Below are 26,483 nucleotides of genomic sequence, written 5' to 3' on the forward strand. Positions count from 1 at the left end.
CGTCACTGAGCCCTAGTCAGCTTGACCATTTCAAGTGCCAGGAAGAACAGGATGTTTGACAACTGCTTCAAGCTCTTTGTCTTGATCATGCCTCCAGGCTGAGAATCACCAAGCAGCAGCCACTCTTACTTGGACACTACCAAGAAGTGATGGTTGCTATCAGGACTGCTTTTCTCTGTCCCTTTCTGGTTCCCTCTTTTAAAATTTGCTTTACTCTCAACACTTTTTTAGCTTCTTGTAATTGTTTATTTTTACCTCCTCTTTCTTTCCTGTTTGTTTGTTTGTTTTCGTGGTTTTTTTCCCGTCTCCTTACCTTTTCTTATTTTTAAGCAAGCACATGGTAAAAAATATGCTATTTACTGATGCATGCTCCTAGTTCAGAGAAAACTAGCTGAAACAGCATTCAACAGATGATTCAAAAGATGTTCACAGATAATATACAGTTGACCTTTTAGTGATACTTTCTCTAAATATTATTTTAGCCATCAGCAACCCACAACTCAGGAATTCCTAAGCCAGCATGAACTGATCTTTTTCATTAAATCCCTGAATTCTCCCCACATAGGAAATTCAATACATATTAATCTTTAGCATGCCTATCTTTAACCAAAACCTGTGTGAAGAAATTCCTTTTTCTTGATTTGAACCCATGCTTATTTGAGACACCAGATTTACCTAACTTCTGCAAACACTGATTTACCTTTTGTATCCCCAGTACCATAGACCTTTATCTCATCATCTTCCAGTCATCTCTATTTTAGACTCAAGAGAGTATGAATATTTAGTAATTTACCATACAGACTTGTTTCATTCTTTCGACTGTCCTTTCTGCCCTTCTCTGTACATACAGTTCTGCCAAGATGGTCTTGTGAGGTACAGACTACACTGCATGTGGCATACAGACTACACTGCATAGGATAGACACATACTGGCATTATAATTAGTCTCTATTTATTTCCTAATAATTTCCAGGATTTTGACTACTGCTATTTTGATGAGGAATTTTCATTTTGGTTGCAAGATCTTATTAACTACCAAATTACTTAATTTCAGTGTCTATCACTATGTACATAAAGTCAGGGTTGACCTTTTCATGCTGCCTCTCAGCCTGCACTACCACATTTAGCTTGATGAAACTGCAGGATGCCATCTAACAGTATAGCACCTAACAGCAATGTCCTTTTGCAATCCTTTGTAGCAAGCCTTCAGGACTAACATCCTGAATATAACTTAATGCATTAAAAAACTTTTTTTTTTCTCTTCATTATTCTACCCCTTTTCCACAGCATTTACAAATACATTGAAATGCATAGGTTTCCAGCAGAAACTCATGTAAGAGTCTACCATGACAATAGGCAATTTATTTCTACACATCAACTTTTCCTCTACTTTCCCTTTTAGCAGTCATCCATCAATGTAAGGATGCATTCTCCATAGCAACTCACCTTTTTTTTCAAACTTTCTGGCATGGATCTCCTCAACTATTCTTCTGAAATGTAAATAACATCACCCTGTCCACATGCCTTCTATTTCTCTCACAGAACTCTCATACACACATAACACCTTATTTTCTGCCATAAGTCATGCTAATTTTTTCTCATTTTATCATGTTTACCTGTGAATTGTTTGAAACAAATTAAAATTCTACTTATTTCTCATCACCTCCAATTGAGAGAACCTCATTTCCAATCTTACAGTGGTTACAAAAACAACAACAACAAAAAAGTCTTAAGACTCAGTTTTTAGTATTATATCCCAAAAGAAGCATTTCTTCAATACCACTCTCCCCACTGCAGACAATCAATATTATTTGGAAAGGGGTGGCAAATTGTCCTCAGAGATTCTGTATGTATTTGTTTGACAACAGAAAAAGCTGCCACTGCCCCTTGCACATCCTTCAGAATTAACAAGTTCCAAATGCACCAAGTTACTACAATTTATGATTTACTACATATATGTACATGTAAGATCAGACTGGCAAATAAATCCAGTTACACTGACAATTTTGTGTTTTCCTCTACCTAATTAAGACAATGTCATGATTTGTACAGCAAAAAGCAATGATATTGAAAGCTAAGAAACTACATAAAAGGCAGTATTCCAGTGTACATGTAAGTTAGGCTTAACAGCATAATTAATACTCCTCCTCCCTAGCATCCTTTTAAATAAACTGTCCTATTTCCCAACTTTGGGGAAAAAATATGAGTTGCTCAAGGATTTAATGAGCTATATAAATTATACATTGGGAATGGGGAGAAAGACAGAAGATCAGGTTGATGATACAGGTGAAGTATTGAATTTCTTCTCTGTAATTTTCTTAAATTCTGGTAAGAAAGATGGTCTTCAAGAGAATTACTGAAAATTTAAGAATTCAACAGTGTATTTCAAATTTTGATTCTTCAGTGATGTAAACAGTATGTATTTCATTAAAACTGTAACTCAGAAAGTACTTAAAATGTTAATTCTATTGTAAATAGAATTTACAAAATTTGAATAAAAAAGTGAACTCCATTACTAACAGCTGTAATTTACAAGGCATTATTCCACACAATGCTAAGACCTGGCAGCATGCACATGAACTACATCCTCTGTGGATAGTCAGTCACTTACAGAGCAAGTTACTGCATCTCCATGGAAGGCAATGGCACACTACACTCCGCCAAAGCTCAACCATTGATTCCAAGATCTTTTACCACCTTTACTCAACAGTCAGGAGAGCCAGACAGCTGCTTCCCTACCAAAATTTTGCATAAATATTAGAACAAAGTGCTAACTTCATTAAAGATATAGCTCCAGAAGCATTATATACTTTTGCACATATATGGCCACATCTGACGAAGGCAAGAGAAGAGTGGCTAGGAAATAATTTTTCATATAAGACTAATTTTGCCCCTAGAAGGCTGGAAAGCTATGAACACCTCTGGTCTCATGTGATCCAGAGAAGCAGACATTCATATAGGGTAATATATGTTACAACAACTAAAGTAATAAACATTTTGTTATTGATTGGTATTCATACCAATCTGTGAGTATGAGACTATGACCAGAAGTGGTGACAGGGATATTAATTACTCTGCAATATTAATTACTACTGCAATATTTTTACAGTTTTCTCTGGATGCTACTAGAAACAGACACCCACTAATTGGACATCATATGTAACAATACATGTCTGCAATTCTGATGTGCAATAGACAAAATATATATTTGCAATTCTCGCTTAATTATTTCTTTCACACTACAAGAGCATTGGAATAAATCAAATACAATCATATATACATTAGTCACTTAATTGCTAACCAAATATTTATATGACCACACTGCAAAGAACAAGAAAAGAGTATTGTCAGTTACTATGTTTTTAAAAAAGGACAGAATCAACAGATTTCTATTATGTTGCATTTTACACAGTTTCCTCAAATTTAATCTTCAGGAAAAGTTATCTAAATTACATTAGCCCATCCTTCTGTGAATAGGATTTTTCCTTGATGCTATCTAGAATCTACCAGTGAGAACTGTTATTAAAACCCAGTCAGCATCTTGTTACTTCCTGCAGTACAGGGAAACATTAAAAATATATAACAAAAATGTGCATGCAGAATGACCAGAATAGCAAATGCTTCTCCTGTATCAGGTATTTCAGTTTGGAGAAAAAATAATGAAAAGTTCTTCCACTTATCAACCAAGACAATATGATTTGCAAAAATTAAAACAAAACCAAAACACAGAACAAGAATATGTTGCAACTGCAACCATCTTAATACAACTGTTCTCAAACACCTGAAGTTCATTATGTGATTTAAATTAAAACACATTACAGAATAGTTAACATGCTTGATATTTCAGCATATCTTCCTTTTACTGTTGCACCAAATTGACTTCTAAAAAAAAAGAAAAGCAACCAAGAACACTCAAAAAAAGCCTATGCCTTACACATTTACACATCAGTTGTATTATACGCCACCATTCACATATGTTTATATTTAAAGAGGGCATCTAAATACTAATCTTGAGTGTACACATAATTACATGAAATAAGATGCAACAGTAATACAGCAGTCTCTCCAGCCCATGACTTTTCAGTGAATGAAGTCAGGTGTTGCCATCACTGCCTTTGCTTCTACCCTTCTTCTACCCTCTTCATTTTGAGGAAGACCAATTATGACTTTCAAATTTACTAAGCCTGAACAATTTGAGATGGAATGGCAAAATTTTCATATACTTGAGACAAAAGGCATATTACAGGTCTATTTACAATTTCTTCTAAACCCTCTTCATTGCTGCTTTCATAGAAAATGTTGGTGACACAGTCTGCTTTGGACAAATTGACTAAAAATGTAAAATTGGGATTTAAAGAAATACCTGGATTCAACTCACATCTCCTGAATTGCATGCAACTACAAAACAGATGTTTAACTCAGAATAGCCTCTAGAATATGCTTTATTTGTTCCTAGCTCCTTATGAGCCATAAAATACAATTTCCCTTTTTCTCTTCACAATGACTTAGGACGTTTACTGCGGGTGAACAAGAAGCTAAGAAAAATGTAAATGGACCACATAAAATAGCTCAGCAAGACTGAGGGCTTTACCAGTTGCCTAACTCCCAACAACAGAATAGAAGGATGGAACAAAAAGTCCAGATGATTTTTTAAAGAATATTACATAGAAAATACAATAGATGTATTTAACTTTCTGTGTTTTTCTCTTTGGTTACGGGTAACTTCCAAAACTAAATTTTAGCATTATTTTATAGCTAATTCTAGATAACCAACAGGACAACTGATCAGCTATAGGCACAGTGTAAGACTCTGTAGGTTTCCAGAGGTGAACTTGTGGGACACCCACTCTGGGTAAGTGTCTTTTGTTCTTGCTGCAACACACAGGCTTAGTAAAGTATGGCACAGTATGGAGAAAAGAGAATTTTAAATACAATCACATCTCTACAAATATGAGCTATGAAACACAGAGACATATCCTAAACATTATGAAAATCAAAGACTCACACATTTTGTCTGCCAACTGTTTCTAGGACTCATAATAAAAGCTGTCCTGTCATTCTGATTTTGAAATGCTTTCTCCTTAGATACAGTTTTAAATCCCCTGCATTTACAACGAAACTTCATGATTTTATTTATTACTTATTTATTTTTAAAGAAAATTGTGGTTTATCGTGGGCTAAATTTCCCCAACTAATATATTTGTTAGATAAATGTTCCTTCTTTCCCAGGAAGTGATCCACTTTACTTTCCTGAAAACTAATAAGTAGTGGCTACTACTGCATATCTGGTAACTAAGCTATGAAGATCAACATGTTATCTGAAGATATAATGTAAAGCAGATTCAGAAAATAACCTGTTCCTTTTCTCTTGAAGTAGTTTTGTTTTGCTAATACATATAGAAGACATGGTATTCTGAAAAACTTCAGCCCAATAAGATCTTTCCATAAGTTTCCAAGAATTCTGGTTAATACATTCTAAGCTCTTTGGACTCAACCTCTGAAGAAAAAAGAAAAACATTTAAAGTATGATTATTTCTTTTTAAAATTGCAATGACAATATCAAAATACTAGAATTGAAGTTTATCTATTGTACTAATTCTTAAATTATCAAGGGAGGCTCCATAAAGTCATGCCATGAGGACAAGACTTTCATAGATCAACATCAAACTCAGTAACACGGGTGCCAAGCCTTGCCTTCCACGGCTATATTTTAAACATGATCATTGTATTTGTCAATGCCAAAGCACCAGAAAAATGCCCATCAGCTACCTTTTTGCGTAATCACAAAGCTAGAAGAAAAGATAGGAATGCAGTATTACTCATTTGGAACTTAAAAATGAATAAATAAATAAAAGTAGCCTCATAGAATCAAAAACTGTACCTCGTAAAACAATGTAAACTCTGTAAGCAAACTCTTGAAAAAAAGTGGAAAGAAAATTGTAAACTGTTGCATACCTATAGTTACCATTTTTGTACAAATGGTAGCTCACTTGTCATAAGCATAACAACACAACAAGCAGGCTATTACCAAAAATACATATTTATACTGGAAATAAATCTGTCAGGTGAAGACAAAAGCTAGTACTGAAGTAACTGAATTGAAGATCCCCGTTTTGTCTTAAAGAACATATACACCTAAGTGTAGAAGTAGCTGCTGAGTAAGAGCAAAAAATTTACCTAGGTGACTGCTGACTGCTGCTGCTGTCCCAGAGAAATACTCTCAAGAAGCAAAGAAATGGAAGTACAAAAATTGCACAAATTCTGATACAGGAACAAGAATACTGTTTACTGAGTCCAAAGCTGAACTGAACGCTGGATACTCATGAGAAGTATGAAACACTGTCCCAGGCCTCACAACAGTGGCTGATACCACAAGGAACAGAAGAGGCTCTAACTGAGGCTGAACCAGCCACTAGGCATAAATTTCTTGGTGGATGTCTGAAGGCAGAACAATGGACCAGTTTCACAGACAAGAAAAATGTGGGTCTCCTCCAAAGTAAAATATAGCCCCATGGAAGTAATCAGGTGTTTAGATTACATTTTAAGATTTGCTTTAACAAACACAGATAAAAAACCACATTCAGAATAAAAGTAAGAAAGCCATTTCGATTACTGGACCCCACTTTTACAACGGCCACGGGAAAAGAGATTGCTGATGGCAAACTCAAATACGACTTGTTCAGATCATTTCAAGTACTATGCCAAAGTTTGTAGCCCCAGCCACAGTCTTAGGAAGCAGGTGAAAATCAAAGGATCTGAAGTTGTTGAGAGTTAAGAAGTGAATGTTTCTGAAAGTACAAAATGGTTTGCTGCTCTCTAAATGAGTAGCAAGCAGACTGATACTCATACTTTTCAGTTACAACTCGAGTGTTACCAGATTCCAGAGAGCTACGTTACCCTTCTAGGCTCATAGGCACCTAATCAAGACCACAGCTCAAGAAGAACTTCAAGTACTGAATACAGAAAAATACTCGATGTGTCCTATACTACTTCATGAAAGAAACATGGTCCTTGAGCAAAATATACACAAAACCACCCACAGTACTTTGTGTCTTTAACATAGTATTGCATGCTCATGTCTCTACAAGGCCGTAAGTCAAGACTGTGGCTGGCAGAAGTCTGAGGTCAGATCAGTCTTTGAAAATGTGGTATTAAAACTGTAATATTTATTCAGCACACGTGCAGCCATTTTATCAGGTGAATATCAAGTTAATATTTACTGTACCTTGAAGAGAAAAGGTCTTTCTTTCTCTATGTCCTTTTAATATAAAGCAAATGGTTGAGAATCAGCAAAGTTCAACACTTTATGGGACCCAACAGAGTAAAATACTTACATTTCACTGATACTGCTCCTTATGTTCTTGACAGCAAAAGTGATATTAACAAATCTTACATATTCAGCTGTATCTCAAAGGACTTCATACGGTTTACAAAGATTCAATGTTTCCTCTCTGAGGAGCACTATGGGATTATACAGCAAAATATAACTGATGATCCTTACCACATCCACCCCACAGGCTAAGAATGAAAAGGAGAGAGAACTTTTCAAATGTATATATGTCCACATGCAGACATACATTTAACTTCTGGAAAATAAGAACCGAGGTAAACCAAAAGTTTTCATTCCAATTTACAATTTTTACTATATTTACAAATATCAAATCATAAGTGCAGCATCAATTAAAAAAGAAGAAAACTTGAAATATATCATAACAGCAGAGGATATGAAAGAAGGTTGCGCTATTTTTTTATGACTGGTAAAATACTAGTGAGAAAAAAGAGAAAAGAGGAAACATAAAAGTTTTTCTCATTTTCTTAGCAGCTAGGAAAAAAGCTCTGGAGATGTTTCAAGTGCTTCAGCCAACACAAAATGTGCAGCAGAATCTAAGAAAAGTAAAAGTCTAAAATAAATTTACACTTCTGTACTTTTGTGCACCTATTCTCGAATGCTCAGTAATTAAAATGTGCATTGTTCCAAGGGTCACATTTCTGAAACTGTAGTTGATGAAACTGTTCCCCACTGCTATTTAAACCATAGCTTCTACAGAAACATCATGATAAAGCTGAAAAACAGACAATGAAGTGCAAATAGACTATACAGACAACAGGACTGTGAGCAAATGGTGACTGTTACATCCCTATCACTGACAAATTTCAGAAGAACCAGATAACCCAAAAGGAGCAATGATCACTTCATGCATCACTTCTTAAGATCTTTCATGGCTTTCTCAACAATTCTGCACAGCAAAAGTTTGCTGTGACTCCACTTCATGATGAGCTATGTGAGGACAACCCTTTTCATTGCTAGTAACAGGTGAACCCCAGCCTAGCAGCGCTGTGAAAGTTCTAATTGTGACCCTCAGGCCCTAGAAGACATTTATAGTAACAAGAGAAAACGTGTCGGAACTCACCTCACTCTGAGGGAACTGTAATCACTACCTTAATCTTGCAGCACTTTATCCTTATCTTCAAACACTTTAAGATGGAGCACAGTACATGTCTCTATGATGACAAAGTTTATAGAGGATGAAAGCAAAGACAGATAATCTGGGAGTACAGAGAAGTAGTCAGAGAAGCAAGACACGAGCTTAGGAAAGCAAAAACACAGAGAGAACTGGACCTGGCAAGGGGGGGGGTTAAGGACAACAGGAAAAAATTCTGTAGGTATGTCAGTGGTAAGAAGATGACTAAGGAAAATGTGGGCCCACTCCAGAATGAAATGGGAGAGCTGGTCATCCAAGCAGAGAAGGCCAAGATACTCAATGACTACTTTGCCTCTGTCTCCACTAGTAAGGACTCTGGTCACACCCTACACATTACAGAAGCCAAAGGCAGGGACTGGGAAAAGGAAGATCTTCCCACTGTAGATGAAGAACAGGTTCAAGACCACCTAAAGAATCTGAAAGTGCACAAGTCCATGGGACTTGATGGGATTCTCCCACAGCTCCTGAAAGAGATGGAGAATAAAGTTGCAAAGCCACTGTCCATCACAGTTGAAAAGTCATAGCAGTCTGGTGAAGTTCCCACTGACTGGAAAATGTGAAACATAAACATTACCTCCATTTTCAAAAATGGAAAAAAAGATCCAGGGAACTACAGGCCAGTCAGTCTCACCTCTGTGCCTGGCAAGACCATGGAGCAGATCCTCCTGAAGGCTCTGCTAAAGCAAGCAGATAACAAAGGGGTGATTGGTGACAGCCAACACAGCTTCACTAAGGGCAAGTCCTGCCTGACTAATCTGGTGGCCTTTTATGATGGGTTCACAGTCTCAGTGGACAAAGGCAGAGCAAGAGACATCATGTACCTGGACCTGTGCAAAGCATTCAACACTGCCCCACACAACATTCTGATCTCTAACCTGGAACAATAGATTCCATGGATAAACCACTCGTTGGATAAAGAACTGGCTGGCAGGTCAAACCCAAAGAGTTGTGACCAGTGGCTCAGTGTCTAAATGGAGATGTGTGACAAGTGGTGTTCCTCAAGGGTCAGTGCTCAGACCAGTGCTGTTTAACATCTTAGTCAGTGACATGGACAGGGGAATCAAATGCCCCCCTCAGCAGATGACACCAAACTGTGTGGTGAAGTCAACACACTGCAGGGAAGGGACGTTAACAGGCTTGAGAGGTGGACTTGTCCAAACCACATGAAGGTCAACAAGGCTCAGTGCAATGGTCTGCACCTGGGTTGAGGCAATCCCATGCATAAATACAGGTTGGGAAGAGAAAGGATTGTGGACAGCCCTGAGGAGAAGAACTTGGGAGTAGTATTGTACAAGAAACTAAATGTGAGCCATTAATGTGTGTTTGTAGATCAGAGAGCCAACCAGGTCCTGGGTTGCATCAAAAGAAGCACAGACAGCAGTCGAGGGAGGTGATTCTCCCCCTCTACTCTTGTGAGACCCCACCTGGAGTAGTGTGTCCAGTTCTAGAGTCCCCAGGATAAGAAGGACATAGAGCTCCTGAAACATGTCCAGGGGAGAGCCACTAAAATGATCAAGAAAGCTGGAGCACCTCCCCTGTGAAGACAGGCAAAATAAGTTGGGGTTGTCTGCTTGGACTAAAGGAGGCTCCAAGGTGACCTTAAAACAGCTTTATAATATCTGAAAGGGGGCCTACAAGAAAGCCGAGGTAGGGCTTTTTGCATGGGTGTGTAGTGAGAGGACAAGGGGCAATGGTTTAAAACCTGAAGAAGGGAGATTTAAGTTACATGTTAGGAAGAAATTCTTTATTTGACGGTGGTGAGACACTGGCACACGTTGCCCAAGGAAGCTGTGGCTGCCCCCTCCCTGGAAGTGTTCAAGGCCAGGTTGGATGGGGCCTTGAGCAACCTGGTCTGGTGGAGGTGTCCCTGCCCATGCAGGGGGGTTGGAAGTAGATTAACCTTAAGGTCCTTTCCAGCCCAAACCATTCTATGATTCTGTGACACTAAGTTTTCCATTCCGATCCCGTCTATATGAAAAGATCAGCACCTAGTCACATAGAGAAGAGGAATTAAGCTTTTTCTACAAAACACACTCAACTGATCAGGGCATTTCTGGAAGGAACCAGAAGATACATGACTTTCTCATTCCTGGGCTTCAAGAGAGAAACTTTGCATTATTCTTTCTTCTCTTTTTTAAATATACAATTGTCCTTTTCACAATTGCCTCTTCAATATCAGAATACATAGTGTTGCCTAACAAACACAAAACCTATAATTTTTCCACTACATTTCAGATCAAATTTGTAGCACTGAATGCTAACAACTATCATTCACTGGATCAAACAATGCAAATTCAACATCTCTAAATGCCACATATGTTTCCAGATTTTTTAAGCTATCAAACTACCCTACGTAGGCTTTGCTAACCTTCCAAATGGCTGGAGTTCAGAACTGCAGGTGTCAGTCTCAACAACATATAATGTACTAGCATTTTTCAATTATTTGACCAAAGTGTGCATAGCTTATGCATGAGCTATCTTTGCTTTGTTTTTAAGCAAAGAGCATGCAAAAAATCAAATAGTGAAGCATCACGGGCATTCAGACTTAACCAGTCTCATAGGTAAAGAGCCTCTATGTGTCTAAAGGTATCAAAAAACTTGAAATACCAATTCTATGTTTAAATCAAACAAATCAGTAAATTACTATTGTAGTGCTGAAGAAAGATGCACCTAAGCTGAATTTGCTTTTTAAAATTTAAATAAATGTCCTTTCAAGGTTACTGATATTCAGTATTTAAAGAAAAAGTTACCATGGCTAAAGGAAGTATTATTTCAAACACCGAATTTGAGTTGTACTTAAAACTAATATATGAACTTCATTTCTCAGAAAACAAACTCTAGTCCTATGGCTATTCACATGTCTGTAAAACTATCTACTGTTAGTCTACAGATTTATTTATTGAAATAAATTTTATAATAATTAAATGGGCTTCAGAATTAAAGCATCTATTGATCTCCTGCACTAGTCTGCACACAGTCTTTATATGATAAACTGAAAAATAATTTCAAAACATAAAGCAAGAAGGACAAGAATTGCAAGAGAACTGTAGATTATAGCACTCAAACCCAACTTTGGGTACGGCACCTTACAGTATCTGTAAGGTCTTGCACCCCGGAACACATGACCCAGGAGTGCAGTTCAGACTGGGAGTCTTGGTGAATAACAGGCTCAACATGAGTGAACAGTGTGCTGCAGCAGCAAAGAAAGCCAACAGTGTGCTGGGCTGCATCAAGGGCATCAACAGCAGTGATAAAGAAGTCATCATCCCTCTCTACTCAGTGCTTGTCAGACCTCACCAGGAGTATTGCATCCAGTTTTTGTCCCTAATGTACAAAAAAGGTGTGGATGGGCTGGAGAGGGTCCAGAGAAGAGTCATGAGGATGATAAGAGGACTGGAGCACCTGCCACATGAGGAGAGGCTGAGAAAACTGGGTTTGTTCAGCCTTGAAAAGAGAAAACTTAGGGGAAACCTTATTATGATGTTCCAGTTCCTTTTAAAAGGGGGGCTACAAAGAAGATGGAGAGTCACAAGGACAAGATGAGGTACAATGGACTCAAGTTGCTCCTGGGGAGATTCCGATCAAACAAAAGTGGAAAATTTTTCACTGTGAGGACAGTTGGGTACTGGAATGGTCTCCCAGGGAAGTGGTGGATTTCCCTCCTTCAGACAGTTTTAAGTCTCAGCTCAACAGAGTGCTGAGACATCTCATCTAAACAATATTAGAAGGGTTGGAGGAGATGATCCTTGGGGTCCCTTCCAACCCAGCACTCTATGATATTCTATGATAGCTGAGACCAATGTGAGAATGGCTAGAATTGAAGCTGACAGCAAAACTTTATCACTGAGCTGACTATGTAACAAATGAGTTTTGTATGTCTGCAATTACAACATTATCATCTGAGTGCTGAAACTGTCACAGTACACCTGCTTGCCTCTAGTCCATTTCAATTCCTTGTTTACAAAATACTTCTCCTAAAATGTATAAACAATTAGAAACATTTCAGTTATCTTCTTCTGTCAAGACCTGTTCTTGACTTTGATGTTGTGCTCTTTAGAAAACACACAGGACCTGAACAGAGATATGGAGGAAAATAAGTGTCTTGATTAGCCTTCATTATGTTAATTGTAGCAAATGATAAACTGTGTGGTGTAAAACACTGCCAGTTACACCACTGGTATATTAGAGTTCATTGAGTTATACTCTGTTTTTCAGTTGCCATGTACTTTTAGTTAAATAGTAAAACAAAACCCATGAAATGAAAACAATACTAAGAATATTTCATTCAGGAGTGTGATTATTTCTCTTCTTTAAACTTATCCTTCCAAAGACTTTGAATGTTAGGGCTAATTTTTTATATATGACAGTGCCACATATTATCATTAGACATTGACCACCCTTACACAACAGCTGACATTATTTCCAGCAGTTGGAGTTCAAATTAACCCGAGATATTTCTTTCTAATCAAATTAATGAAAAGCCTATGTTAACCTCTTTGGTTTTGGCTGTCATACAAGTATAGCTATAATGCAGGATACTGTTCAGCTCACACTGACATTTGGAATAAGCTATGCTACCTAGATGGACAGCTGCCTTTATTTTAGCTTATTACGGGATCCAAACACAATACATCCTTCAAAAACGAACAACAACAACAACAAAAAAAACAACCCCAGAAGTACCTGACCTGCAGACTTCAGTGTTTAAATGTATTTCAAATGTTCTTTCTAAAGCGTCATCTGGATTTCACCAGCAAGTTAAATAAACTGTTATAAAATTATTAACTGAATGCAAACTGTATTAGAGAAAGTATGGTTTAAGTTCTGTACAATTCAGACTATCCCATCTGCTTCTAAATTTGATTTATATCTATTTTGAGCCAAAAATCTCTAGAACAGAACTCCAATGTAATTTCTGGAGTAAAATATGACTTTAAACATAATTAAAACAAATAAAAAGGATTTTTAGAAGCCAACTGTAAGTATTTTTTAAGTTACTCAAAAGCATTTAGGTACAGCACAAAGTACAATCTACAGACTCACACACTTCAGCTATTTTAAGTATTTATTAATCATTTCAAAGTTCTAAAATGTAAAATGTATATAGGTCTGTCAGACCAGAGACAATGATGGAAAGTTAAGTGAGTCAAGTTCTGCACTGCATACAGAGGTATTGAGTGGCTAAGTGACACTTAGGATTCCCCAAATGTAACAAGTCTCATTCCATTTACTTCCAGGATCAGGGGTTTAGTCACAGCATCTTTAAAATCTTGCTGTCAGGGTAGCCCAGCATTCGTACACAGAGACACAGGTTAAAAAAAATTTTGAAAGATGTATGTTATACAAACAAGTCTATTCATAGATGCTATTAATACCATAGGAAATCATTTGGTTAAAATGTCATTACCTGATCATCGGCATTTTCTTTTCTGACAACCCAAAGATAACAATTTTTCAAAAACTTAGGAGAATTAAGGCATCTTTTAAAGCTGTCTTTAATATAGTTCTCACCTGAAGTCTTCACAGCTTATTTTATTGTACTTATTCCTGAGTGCTCAGCAAGTCAGCCAGAAGTTGTTTTTCAATGACAGCAGACTTCTGCTCAGACTAATAAGTATATACAAGAAAAAGGTTCTAATCTACTTACATTTTTTTGTTCTTGTGACTAGACTCTTCCTTTTCCCCACTTCACAATATTGCACATAAGCCAGTAAGTAATAAAGGGGGGGGAGAGGGGGAAAAAGACTTAATAGTATTTATTTTTCCTCTAGTGGCCACAAATGTGATTTCTTTTACTTAAGAATTCAAATCACGTAAAATGCAACACCTAGAATTATTCAGTTACGGTATTCAACTGCTCCTGAATTATCAGAAAGTACCTGCCCATTTTAAGAACTTATTGTGGCTTGTAGAAACAACCTGGTTGGCACACTGTTCCACTGCAAATCACATTAACATTTTAATCAGCACTGTATGATTTACAATCATTAAAAACCTACTACATCCCCAGTGGGAGTAGCAAGAGGGCAACCTGAACCAGCAATACACGAGCAGTCCGTAGCAGCATATATTGTAACCAGAGCTGATACTTTCGACGGTTAACAAAATCTATTTTAAGACGTATTACTTCCTACAAAGAAAACACGTATTTATTTCCCTTGCTCTTAAATCAACTTCAAAATATAAACGATACGAACTCTCCCAACAAAGAGTAACAAAGCAGAGTTGCCACAAGAACGACCTGCTATAAAATAAGCATTAACTACCGGCATAAGAGAAGTCAAGCGCTTCCAAGCCCGCAAGCATGTATTTGTGGGTGCCGTAGGTCACTCAGCACAGTGCTTTGGTGCAGGACCTGAGCTCTGTGCAGCACACAGCTCTGCTCCCATCCTGACCACAGCGAATATAATATTTTCTAAAACGGGGACGAGTTTACAGGCCTTTGTACGCCCATCCTCAGATTTAAAACGCAGCTCTATGAGGTGTTAAAGGTGCGCGCTGGCGGGGTGCGGGCACCCATTTCACAAGTAAGGAAGAAGCTAGTGTCGGAAGAGGTAAGGGACACAGGGAAAGGTACAGCCCCCGGGGCATGGTGATCGCGGAAACCCCCAGGTCGCTCCGTGCAGCCTCCTCCGGCCGCTGCGTGGAGCTGGCTGGGCATCACCCGCCCCACCGCAAACCAGGCTCAGGGAAGAGGCCTTCTCCACCTCGGCCTCATCCCGGCTCCCTTTTCTCCCCTCAGCCCGCCGCCACATCTATTCTTCTCCGTTCAGTCTTCCCCAACCCCACTGCTGAAAGAAGACTGGGGGGGTGGTGCCTCCATTACCCTCTCCTCCCTCCCTCCCACCCCCCACGCTTCCCAGGGACGGCGACAACGACCCGCTCCCGCTACGAGACGGAGGCGAGCCCCCGGGGCTGCCTGGAGGAGCGCTCCCTTGCTCCCGGCACCCCTCGCCGAGGTCCCCCCGGTTCACGCCCCCTCCCCGCGGCGAGGCGCAGCAGCGGGAGGGGGCAGGGAAGGCGCCGGGCCCCAGGGCCCCGCCCGCTCCCCGACCCTGAGGGGAAGGAGCGGAGAAGGGGGTTTACACACCTCGCTGTTAAAGGCTTTCACGGCCTCCATGTTGCGGGCAGAGGGGGGAGCCGGGCGGCTTCGCTCCGCTGATGGCGGCCGGGCCCGGGCCGGGCCGCGGCCGGGAGGGGGGATAGTCTCGGTCTGTGGGTGCCTGTGCGCCTCGCTCAGGGGCCGCCGGGCCTTCTCGCCATGGCGGGTGGCGCAGGGGGCGGGCGCGGAGGGCCGCGGGTCCCCCCTCGTTTCCGTCACCTCCCGGCAGCGTACGGCCTCCTCGCCCCGCTTCCCGCCCGGCGGCGCCGACGTCCCCTCCCGCGCTCAGCTCCGCTCGGCCGCGCCGGCAGGAGATGGAGGAACAACGCGCAGCAGCTGCGGCGCGGGAGCCAATATGGCGGACACACGGCGGCTCCTCGCAGCGCAGCTCCGAGAGGGGCGCAGGGCGGCTACAGCGCCCCCTGCCGGGCAGCGCCCCCCCGCCCGCCGAGCCCCGCCAGACCACAGAGGCGCTGCCGGGATGGCGGACACAGCCCCCCCACCCCACCCTCCCTCCCTCCCTTCCTCCCTCCCTCCCTTCCTCCCTCCCTCCCTCTCACCCGCTTCCCCGCCCCTTTCCTTCTCCGTTCCCGCCCCTACACGGGCCCCCGGCCCGGCCTTGAGAGCGGACGTGGAGAGAAGGGTTACGGGAGCAAGGTGTTAAAACGCCGCGGTGTTTCGCCACTGGGGGCAAATCCAGAAGTTCCCGGGACGCGACGTTGTCGCCGTTTCCAGCTGAAGGCGCGGGGGGGGGGGGGGGGAGGAGAGCGTCTGCCTGCTCACTGACTTGTCCGCAGAGCCCAGCAAGGCCCTCCCTCCGGGGGGACCGGGAGCAGCATGCGGGCTTGGGAAAAAAAATAGAAAAAGGAAAAAGAAAAAGAAAATAAGAAAGAAAGGAAAAAGGAAAGAGGAAGGAAAAAGGAAAAAGAAAGGAAAAAGGAAAAAGAAAGGAAAAAAGGAGAAAGGAAGGAAAAAAGGAGAAAGGAAGGAAAAAAGGAGAAAGGAAGGAAAAAAGGAGAAAGGAAGGAAAAAAGGAGAAAGGAAGGAAAAAAAGGAGAAAGGAAGGAAAAAAAGGAGAAAGGAAGGAAAAAGGAGAAAGGAAGGAAAAAAGGAGAAAGGAAGGAAAAAAGGAGAAAGGAAGGAAAAAAGGAAAAGATAAAAGAAAGGGAAAAGAAAAAAGAAAAAAAAACAGGAAAAAGAGGAAAAAGAGGAAAAAGAGGAAAAGAGGAAAAGAGGAAAAGAGGAAAAGAGGAAAAGAGGAAAAGAGGAAAAGAGGAAAAGAGGAAAAGAGGAAAAGAGGAAAAAGGGAAAAAAAGGGAAAAAAGGGAAAAAAAGGAAAAAAAGGAAAAAAGAGAAAAAGAGAAAAAAAACAGAAAGAGAAAAAAGAAAGGAAAAAATAAAAGAAAAAGAAAAGAAAAGGAAAAAAAGGAAAAGAAAAAAAGAAAAAGAAAAAATGAAAAAGAGAAAAGTCAGTGGGACATAGAAGTGGAAAAAAACACCCAAACAACAAAACACAGAAAAACCCCAACAAAATAAAACAAAATGAAACAACCCACTCAAACATCAAAGCACACAACCCCCCCCAACAAAACAAATCATTAAAAGAAAATACCACAAGTAAGTACCAATATTATTATCAATAGGATAAAACCTGACAAAATTAAACTGCAAATCGACTGCAAGTCCCATTGGGCACACTTACTTCACGAGTGTCACAATTAGACAATCTGACACCAAAAAGCCTCTGAATTCAGCACTGGGCATTCAGGCATCACGGTTCCAATACCCAGGGCAGGTTCCTGGGTGAAGTTTCAGGCTGGGTGCCCTTCCCTGGGAGCAGCGGTGCTGACCCCGTGGCCACGGCAGCCTGGGCAGGCACCTGCTGCTCCCTGGAGCATCATCCACACCTCTCTCAGGTGAGAAATCCCAGCAACAGCGGCTGCATTGAAGAGGAGCTTCCAGGGCATTGCTTTTTTTTCCCTCAGACACAAAGGCTGCCACGTGGCTGACCTTCGTCAGGTGAGTCCTTCAGCCTCAAGGAGCTCAGAAGCGTTGAGGGTCAAACCTTAGGTTTGTCTTGAGCTGCTGTTTTTCCGGAGCAAGGTCAAGTTCTTTGAAGTGACACAAACAGCAAGGACAGCATGAATTAGACTCCAGTCTGAACAGCATTCCATTATTTTGCTGTCAAGATACTCTGGGTAAGCTGTACCTGTACTCCCCTGCCCTCACAAATACCCCTCAGACTGGAGCCATGAGGGCTCCATGTGGACACATGGACAGTGAATGCTCCCACTATGGGCCAGAGTCAGGGACTTCCAACCTGAAGCAGGTTTTACTCAACAAAGTAGGTAACTTATAAGTTAAACCAGCAGAGCTGGGATTATTTATCTGATGTAGAGCTGGAATCCTACAACTCCATTCTGGGAGTCTGGATTGACAGGAAGCTGAACATGAGCCAGCAGTGTGCCCAGGTGGCCAAGAAGGCCAATGGCATCCTGGCCTGTATCAGGAGCAGCGTGGCCAGCAGGTCCAGGGAAGGGATTCTGCCCCTGTACTCAGCCCTGGTGAGGCCACACCTCGAGTACTGTGTCCAGTTCTGGGCCCCTCAGTTCAGGAAGGAGATTGAGGTCCTGGAGCAGGTCCAGAGGAGGGCAACCAGGCTGGTGAAGGGACTCAAGCACAGATCCTGTGAGGAGAGGCTGAGGGAGCTGGGGCTGTTCAGCCTGGAGAAGAGGCGGCTCAGGGGAGACCTCATCACTCTCTACAACTCCCTGAAAGGAGGGTGTAGCCAGGGGGGGGTCGGTCTCTTTTCCCAGACGACTTTCAACAAGACAAGAGGGCACGGTCTTAAGTTGTGCCAGGGGAGGTTTAGGTTGGATATTAGAAATAATTTCTTTACGGAGAGGGTGATCAGGCATTGGAATGGGCTGCCCAGGGAAGTAGTGGATTCTCCATCCCTGGAGATATTTAAAAAGAGACTGGATGTGGCACTCAGTGCCATGGTCTAGCAACCACAACGGTGGTTCAAGGGTTGGACTCGATGATCTCTGAGGTCCCTTCCAACCCAGCCAATTCTATGATTCTTACAGAAACACAAGAAAGATTATTCAGTCTTGTTTTGAGAAGAATTGCAAGTTTTTCCACTCCAGCAGGCTTACTTGGAGAAAAAGCTGGTCTCCAACAGTTGTTGCAGTATCAGGCCACCAAGGAGGTCAGGAGGCTAGAGAAAATGCCCTGCTATGAGAGGATGAGAGGACCGAGTCTATTCAGAGTAGAAAAAAAGATGGCTATGGGGTAAGGGAGGGACCCCAGTAGCAGCAAATACTTGCAGAGGAGGTATATAATAATAATAATAAGGGTCCTTAACATATTTTATCTCTCTGAAACAGTTGAATAAGGCTCTTTAACAAAAGTACACAACAGGAGGTTGAGAAGCAGTGGTCTTAAATCAAAGCAGAGGAGGTTCTGACAGAACTGAAGGAAAACCTGTTCATTGTGAAGATGGCCAAGCAGTGAAGCAAATTCCCCAGAGAAGGTGTGCAGCCTCCATCTCTTTCCAAGGTCCCATGGGATAAAGACTGGAGTAACCCACTCAGAACTCAAAGCTGCCCCTTGCTTTGAGCCAGAGGTTGGACTAGAGTTCCTGAGGTCCCTTCCAAGCTGAGCAACACTGTCACTGCATCAACTGCAAACTCAGTGCAGCCTTCTGGCAGTCATCTGCCAAAATCGCCTCCCCCCCCTTCACAGATAATTTAAGAGAACCACACCATGCTTACCAGGCAAGACAAGGCCTCTGTTTCACTTTTGTTCTTTATTTTCCTGTGGGAATCAAGAGTAAGTAAAATGTGAACAGACAACTCTTGGAATTGTTGTGGGGGGGGGGGGGCTTTAAATGAGATACATTGTATTACAAGAGTAACTGGTAAAACTATTGGCTTTGTATGTGTTTGGAAATACTGTATTACAAAAAAATCATCCAGGACCTGGCAGCTTTCCCTTTAGGTGAAATTGAAGGAAGTCTAGTTTTCCTTCTTAAAATGGATGGAATACCACAGTGCACAAGAAAAAGCTTTGCAAAACTATTTTGAAATTGGCCTCGAAATATACCACAAAACTCCCACACAGTTGCTTTTCCAGAACATGTATTTCAGAAGCATAATTTCTTTCAGTGAAGGAAAGGGAAGAAGGGTAAATAAAGGAGAAATGAGAGAGGGAGGGGAAGGATTCACGCTTTGAGATAAATGCACAAAGTCTTGACCTCAAAAGCACAGGAGTTAAATTTGAAGCTAAGTGGTTCCCCTCCCCCCCACATCTAAAGCCTGTTTGCTGTAGGTCTGTAAAAAACATTTAAGCAAATATATTTACCACTTAAAGAATTTTAAGTAACAAAACCTTTTAACAACCCTGTTAAATTACCACAATAGAAAAAAGCACAGGAGCACAGTACATCCTTGATCTGATAAGGAACTAGCTATAATCCAAGAGTAAGAAATAGGCTGGAGAATGAATGCATCTCTGATTATAACTAAATGTTCTAAATTAAGCAAGCATACAAATGAAGCAGTATCAAAACAGTGTTAATGCAGAAACACAGGTTCATTCTGGGGCAAGGCCACCTTGCCCCAGGAGACTGCCTAAGCCTAGGATTCGCACTATTACTCACAGCATACCAAAGCCCAGAGATTTCTCTTTGTGTTGTGGAGCAGAATGAGCTTCCTGCAGTTCCAGTGCTGTACAGCAGCAAAAGTCATACCAGAAATTTAAATTTTTTCAAATAAGATCCCACTCGCTTTCCAAAATGCCAGTGAATTTCATGTGGGATTTGCAATGATGGGGCCATACTTCCTTTATGGATGTAAACACCTAACTTTGCTTTTCTCAGAGGACAGCAAGACTGAATAAGATTTTAAATAATATTTTTTGACCAAACAAGTGCCATATTAGCAAAAGCCTTTAAGAAGGTCTCCATCCAAGTGAGCAATACCCTGTTGCTTGCTCTCAGCAAAGGAAACATAACCCATGAGGAGTGTCAGGAGGGAGAGCTGGTGTACCAGGTAAGCACAGAGAAAAGAGGAAAGTAGATCTGTTATTAGCCACTTCTAGCTTCAGGTGAGATGTCTCTAAGTTTTATTCACAATAGCTCTGTCCACACTATTTGAATGCACGGCTACAAGTCATCCTGCATGCACACTCATTCTTAACTTGATTTGTCAGCATGTTTTCAAAGAGCTGCTTTTATTCTTGACTGAACTTTAGCACATTCCTCTGTTGTCCTCCACTCACTTTACCTCATCTTCCTTTCTCATTCACATTTTTATTTGCTACTCCTCCTTCACTATAAGAATTTTTAAAGCTCTTGGTTTGTAACTAAAAGAAACTAATTTTCTATTGAATTTTTCTTGAATTTGTTACAGACAAATGTTCTCATGAGAAATGCTTTTTTTCCCAAGTACTTGTGAATTTCAGAGATCAAAGGGACATTCTGAGCCATTTTACATGCAAACACATGCTTTTTGTGATAGCCTAATGATTGGAAGCCTCAGTCAGTTTACTACCCCTTTCCTCATAGACAGGCTCAGCTTACTCTGAATATCTTGCACTTGCCCTAGCACGAAGGTGTCAGACTCCCTCATCTCAATGCAACATAAATTACCCCACTTTATTGGAAAAATGTTCAAAGGCAATTGAAGTTTTAATTTACAGGTCAGCTTCTGCTCTCAGAAGCACACTCTTAAGTCTGTGTCCCTTTCAAAGGGAAGTGCTTTTATCAGGAGAGCAGAAAGAGAGAAATTATCTTCAGGTAGCATTTCACAGACTTGCTTGTAAAAGGTTTGGATCACCCAATGCACCTGTGTTGGCACTCCTTTTGTCACACCTATTGTGTCATTTCCAACATCTATAAAATAAGCTCTGACAGGAAGCATTTCCTAATGCATTCTTATTCATTAAGGGATTCTAATCTCAAAGATTGAGTTTTGTGCTTGCTGTACTGTTCCTGATTTATAAAGTACAGGTAGAATGTAGTGTGACCATAGTTCCCTAGAGTGGCATAGTCATATTTAGTTCTGCTCATAACAAGACAGTTCTGTTAAAATAAGGGTGAGGCACTGGTTTTGCAGCAGCAACTATAGCATGCTTCCCTCATTTTAATGTAACAACAGAACTACAAGGCTGGAGCACGCCTGTGATTTCAGCTTGCAAATACTATAGAGGATAAATACTTTCTAGCCAGTTCTATCTACAAGCACATATCCATTTTCAGCTTAAGGCAAGCTCAAACAAAGTTGTAATCAATTTTTCAGTAGATACATATATGAAATATATGTACTAAAATCTTCTGGAAAAACTCAATTCACTACTACTATTCAATTTACTACTAAGTAAAACTTAAAAAAAATGTTTATGTATTTCAAGGAAAATTCAAGGAGGATTAATTGATAAATTTCAGACTTTACAAACAACAAAATGCTGCTTGTTTGTGGTGGTGCTATTTGTAGAGCAACAATCAAATCTAGGGTCAAAAAGGTCAAAATAAGAACATTAGAGATGATGAGCTGATAATAGTTTTTAATTAAAGAAAAAAAAAATCTGTTTTTACCAGCTGACTCACACTTCTTTTGACATACAGGCTGACAGTTAGGAGAGCAGACCCTTATCACCAGTTTGGAGCATCCCTTCACATTATGTTGCTTTGCATATCCTGCCCATAGATACCAAGGCTCCAGCTTGCAATGCTAAAACTGCAAAACCAGATTTTTTTCTCCCAGTCTCCTAGGATAATCTCATTACAGAGCATAGCAGAAGTGAGCACAATACACTAACAGTAATTTCCATAATATTTTTTACTGTCTGAAGCAAATAACATAGGTAAATGAACAATTTTGGCTCAGGCTTTTTTATTATTTACTTTAAGCTTTATTATAAAAGCTGAGAGACCTCTGTCTGTTTAGCCTGAAGAAGAGAAGACAGAGGATCTTATCAATACATGTAAATGTCTAAAGGGCAGGTGCCACGAGGATGGAGCCAAACTCTTTTCAGTGGTGCTCAGCAACAAGACAAGGAGCAAAAGGCACAAAGGGGAACACAGGAAGTTCCATCTAAACATGAGGAAAAAATTCTTTGCTTTGAAGGTGACCAGAGGACTGGCATAGGCTGCCCTGAGAACTCGTGGAGTCTCCTTCTCTGGAGATATTCAAAACCCACTTGGATGCAATCCTGTGCAACCTGCTCTAGGCAAACATGCTATAGCAGACAGGTTGAACTAGATATCCAGAGGTCCCTTCCAACCCCTGTCATTCAATGATTCTATGAAATGAGATCTATTCTATCACATTCATTTAAAAAAAAATTCTACATAGATATAAAATCAAAATTTTAGCCAACACTGAAGTGCACTTTTTCTAACAAAAATAAGAATGCAATATACCACAATAAAGAGAATAAAATCAGTAGGCAGATTGTCAAGGCATAGGTCTTTGCCACATACACATATGGAACTAAGCAAGTATTTGCTTTTCTGCAGCAGTTGACCCAGAGTCATCACATACATCTATATTCTGATAGTTATCAAAGTCACAATCTGTAGAAGACCAGAAGTGAAGGAAATGACAAGGTTTGTTTTTCATACCAATTAAACCTGACTGTCTGATCTAATCAAGTACTGACAAAAAAAAAAAAAAAAAAAAAATTGAGGAAGAAAGTCTCCAGAGATAAAATATGCCTTTTTATCACATTGACAGATTTCTCATCATGTTCAGCAGTTAAGTTTGGTTTTTCAGTTTCAGAACTTATGGAAAAGCAAGTTATAGCCTCATAAATTCATATCAATGGCACTTCTTTTGTCTAAAAAGATAGAATTTTTATCTCTTCCATTACCTTTCAGGAAACAGTAATTCCAGTTAGCAAAGTAAATCATTTCCTTTCAATTACTCTCTCTGTTAAATCTTGGACAGTGAGGCTCATTTGCAAATCACATAGCAGTAAGAAAGACACCAGAAATCCATGTTGGCACAGACAATAAGGAAAATTTGTTTTCTTCCCCAAAACATGTTTGTACTTTACAAAAGAACAAGTCAACATGAATGAAAGTTTTGCACTGGAAAAACTAAATGGAAACAAGCAGAACAGAGATAATTACATTATTATTACAACACCTTGTGTTGTAAACACCTTGTAAAGGACCAAGGAAATTTAAATAGCCACCACCTTAGCTGGGGTGATAAAGAAAATCCTGAAAAAAACCCCACTGGCTACTTACAATTTTTCTGAAGAAACTTAGAAAGCTATACTTTATTTTATATATATATATATATATATATTCCATTGTATTTACTGAAAACATATACTAGAATGACAATATTATATATATATATATATACATAAAATATATACAATATACACAATTTTTTTTGGAATAGCATGTGTTCCTGGCATAGCAGGTATCTTTTTGTGTCAGTGTTCAGATTTCTCTCCAGATGCCCTTGTAAAAATTACTTCATTCAATTAAAGCATGTATGGTTGAGATAAAACAAACAAAAACTGGGAAACCTTGAGTGTAATCCTCAAGTTCTGCATGAAGAAGTGATCATCCTTCTTGGATGTTATTTGACAATAGTATCAATAAACAGTATCAATATGCAAGGCACAAGCACATGCTTCCTAGTTTTTGCCATTAGTTAGACCATCTGCAAGCCCAGTAGATCAGAACAGAAACCAAAGGAGTGTCAGCAAATCCCTTTCTTGAACCTCCAAGAGTAAGACTTACCTGTCCAAATTAAAAGACAATACAAGCATATAGTAAAAAACATTGCACAGCAAATACTTAAAAAAAAAATGCAGAGTATATAGTTCAACTAGGTGTCCTCTTTTCAAGTGTAGGCAGAAGAAAGTAAGCAGAATTCCCTGATATAGCAGGAGGTGATAATGTGGTATATATAGATTTTGATGAGAAAGAATACAGACTCTGATGTGTATAGAAATATTTGGCCACTTATGTCAAGTGGTTAATAAGGTCTAGACATACCTATTAATCCTTCACCTACCTGAAAGATTCAAGAAGACACAGATACACATTCCTTGCACATCTTTGTTATCTCTTGGCCAATAATTAACACAAGACAGCAACTAACAAAAATTATGTGTAAACTCCTTTCAGGAAGGGAAATTCTTGCCACTTGAGTATGGTAACTTTTTTCACTCTAAGCTTGATACTTATTTGGCTCTTAATATCTACATACATATATATATATGTATATATATATATGTGTGTGTGTCTCAATATAGTTATAGCTCTTCATTAGGAAGGATAATGAGAACCTGGGGAAACTACAAGTACTGTGAAGTTCTGCTGAACACCACCTAAGCCGTAGCACAGGCAGTGCTCAGTCAGAGCAACTAAAGCCTGCTGGGCCGAGCCAACACTCAGTTACTTATGTGCTGGGGGAGGTTTAGGTTGGACATTAGAAAGAATTTCTTTACCGAGAGGGTGATCAAGCATTGGAATGGGCTGCCCAGGGGAGTAGTGGATTCTCCATCCCTGGAGATATTTAAAAAGAGACTGGATGTGGCACTCAGTGCCATGGTCTGGTAACTGCAGCAGTAGTGGTTCAAGGGTTGGACTTGATGATCTCAGAGGTCCCTTCCAACCCAGCCAATTCTATGATTCTATGATTCTATGGACACCACACTTCCCAAACTCTTGCAGCCACCAGGGATAAATTGGCTTCTCCCTTGCACCTAAACTACTCAACACACCAGATGCAGATCCCTGGATTCAGAGTTGAGCTCAGGAGGAAGACAGATTTGGGAACTGGCTAGCTCAGGTCCAGCACAGTTTAGCAGTTATATTCCCAGTTGTGCCCAAGTCTGTCAAGCTCAAAAGCAAGAAGATGCCTTCTAGATCTGAGTCGTCCCCAGAAGAGTCTATTTAAACCAGCATGATACTTCATGCAAAATTCACAAAATGAGATTGTATCATTTAAAAACTGTTGCACAACAAGAAGCACAGTATGTGCCCTACTAGCCGAACCCCCTACATTTACTCACCACCATATTTAGCATTTCAACTTTATACCTGATTAAACTCACAAGAAGCTAACCTAGAATCTAAAAAAAGATCAGTTGCATGAATGTCTCATCTAAAACCACTCTGGTGATGATGCAGAGATAAGTGAAATGCACGAAGCTGACAAACAGGATAAATGATTTTAAAAGGACACTGTATTATTTTTGCCCAAGTTTTAAGAAGTTCTCAAATACAGTCTTGTCTGTTCATGTTGTGTTGAACAACTCATGCTGTACTCATGTACAGAGAAATACAAAGATTTTTATGTCCTTCAGAGGGGAGTTGTTTCAGATGAAAGCTTTCCTGAACCTCTGTTTTCTTAGTATGTTAATACTGTTTACTTAATGAATTACAACAGCATCTTGAAAGAAGAATTATAAAACCCAGAGCCCTGGCGCCTGGCTTTTTTTTTGTTCATATTATCTTCTAACCTTGCTGTCATGACTATTTACCACCAAATCTTCCCCATTCCCCCCCCCCAAAAAAAACAACCAACCAACCAAAAGCCTCGGTAAGGAGATACAGTCCTGCGGAGCTTGATCAAAATGTTGCGAGGCATCAGTAAGCTAGCGGAGCAGATAACTCAGCCCAGCTTTGTACATCCATCCACAGGCCCGGAGCCACGTAACTCTGATGCCCTTTTTAAAAGTGGAAAAACTGCTGGCAAAGGGAAGTCTTGCGTTGTTGAGCCATCCCGTTGCCCATCGTTCAAGGCGCTGCTGATGAGAGCGGGCTGCCTAAACCCTGCCCTTTCCCTTGGGGACGCAGCATTTCTGCACCCTTTCCTCAGGGGGAAGTAAATCCCCTTCCAGCCCCAAGGGTGCCAGCTGCACTTC

At 40.3% G+C, this 26,483-nt stretch overlaps 1 protein-coding gene across 3 annotated transcripts in view; it reads right to left on the minus strand.

Annotated features, from left to right (window-relative positions):
* SCAF8 (SR-related CTD associated factor 8) overlaps window positions 1-15,924 on the minus strand; it is a 67,665-nt gene extending 51,741 nt beyond the window's left edge. For all 3 annotated transcript variants that reach the window (XM_030447278.1, XM_030447280.1, XM_030447277.1), the window contains exon 1: window positions 15,573-15,924. In XM_030447278.1, coding sequence (XP_030303138.1) covers window positions 15,573-15,602 — 30 coding nt within the window. In that variant the 5' untranslated portion in view covers window positions 15,603-15,924. The remainder of the gene's footprint in view (window positions 1-15,572) is intronic.
* Between the last annotated feature and the right edge of the window lie 10,559 nt (window positions 15,925-26,483).

Source organism: Calypte anna, chromosome 3, assembly GCF_003957555.1.
Source record: "Calypte anna isolate BGI_N300 chromosome 3, bCalAnn1_v1.p, whole genome shotgun sequence".
NCBI lineage: Eukaryota > Metazoa > Chordata > Aves > Apodiformes > Trochilidae > Calypte > Calypte anna.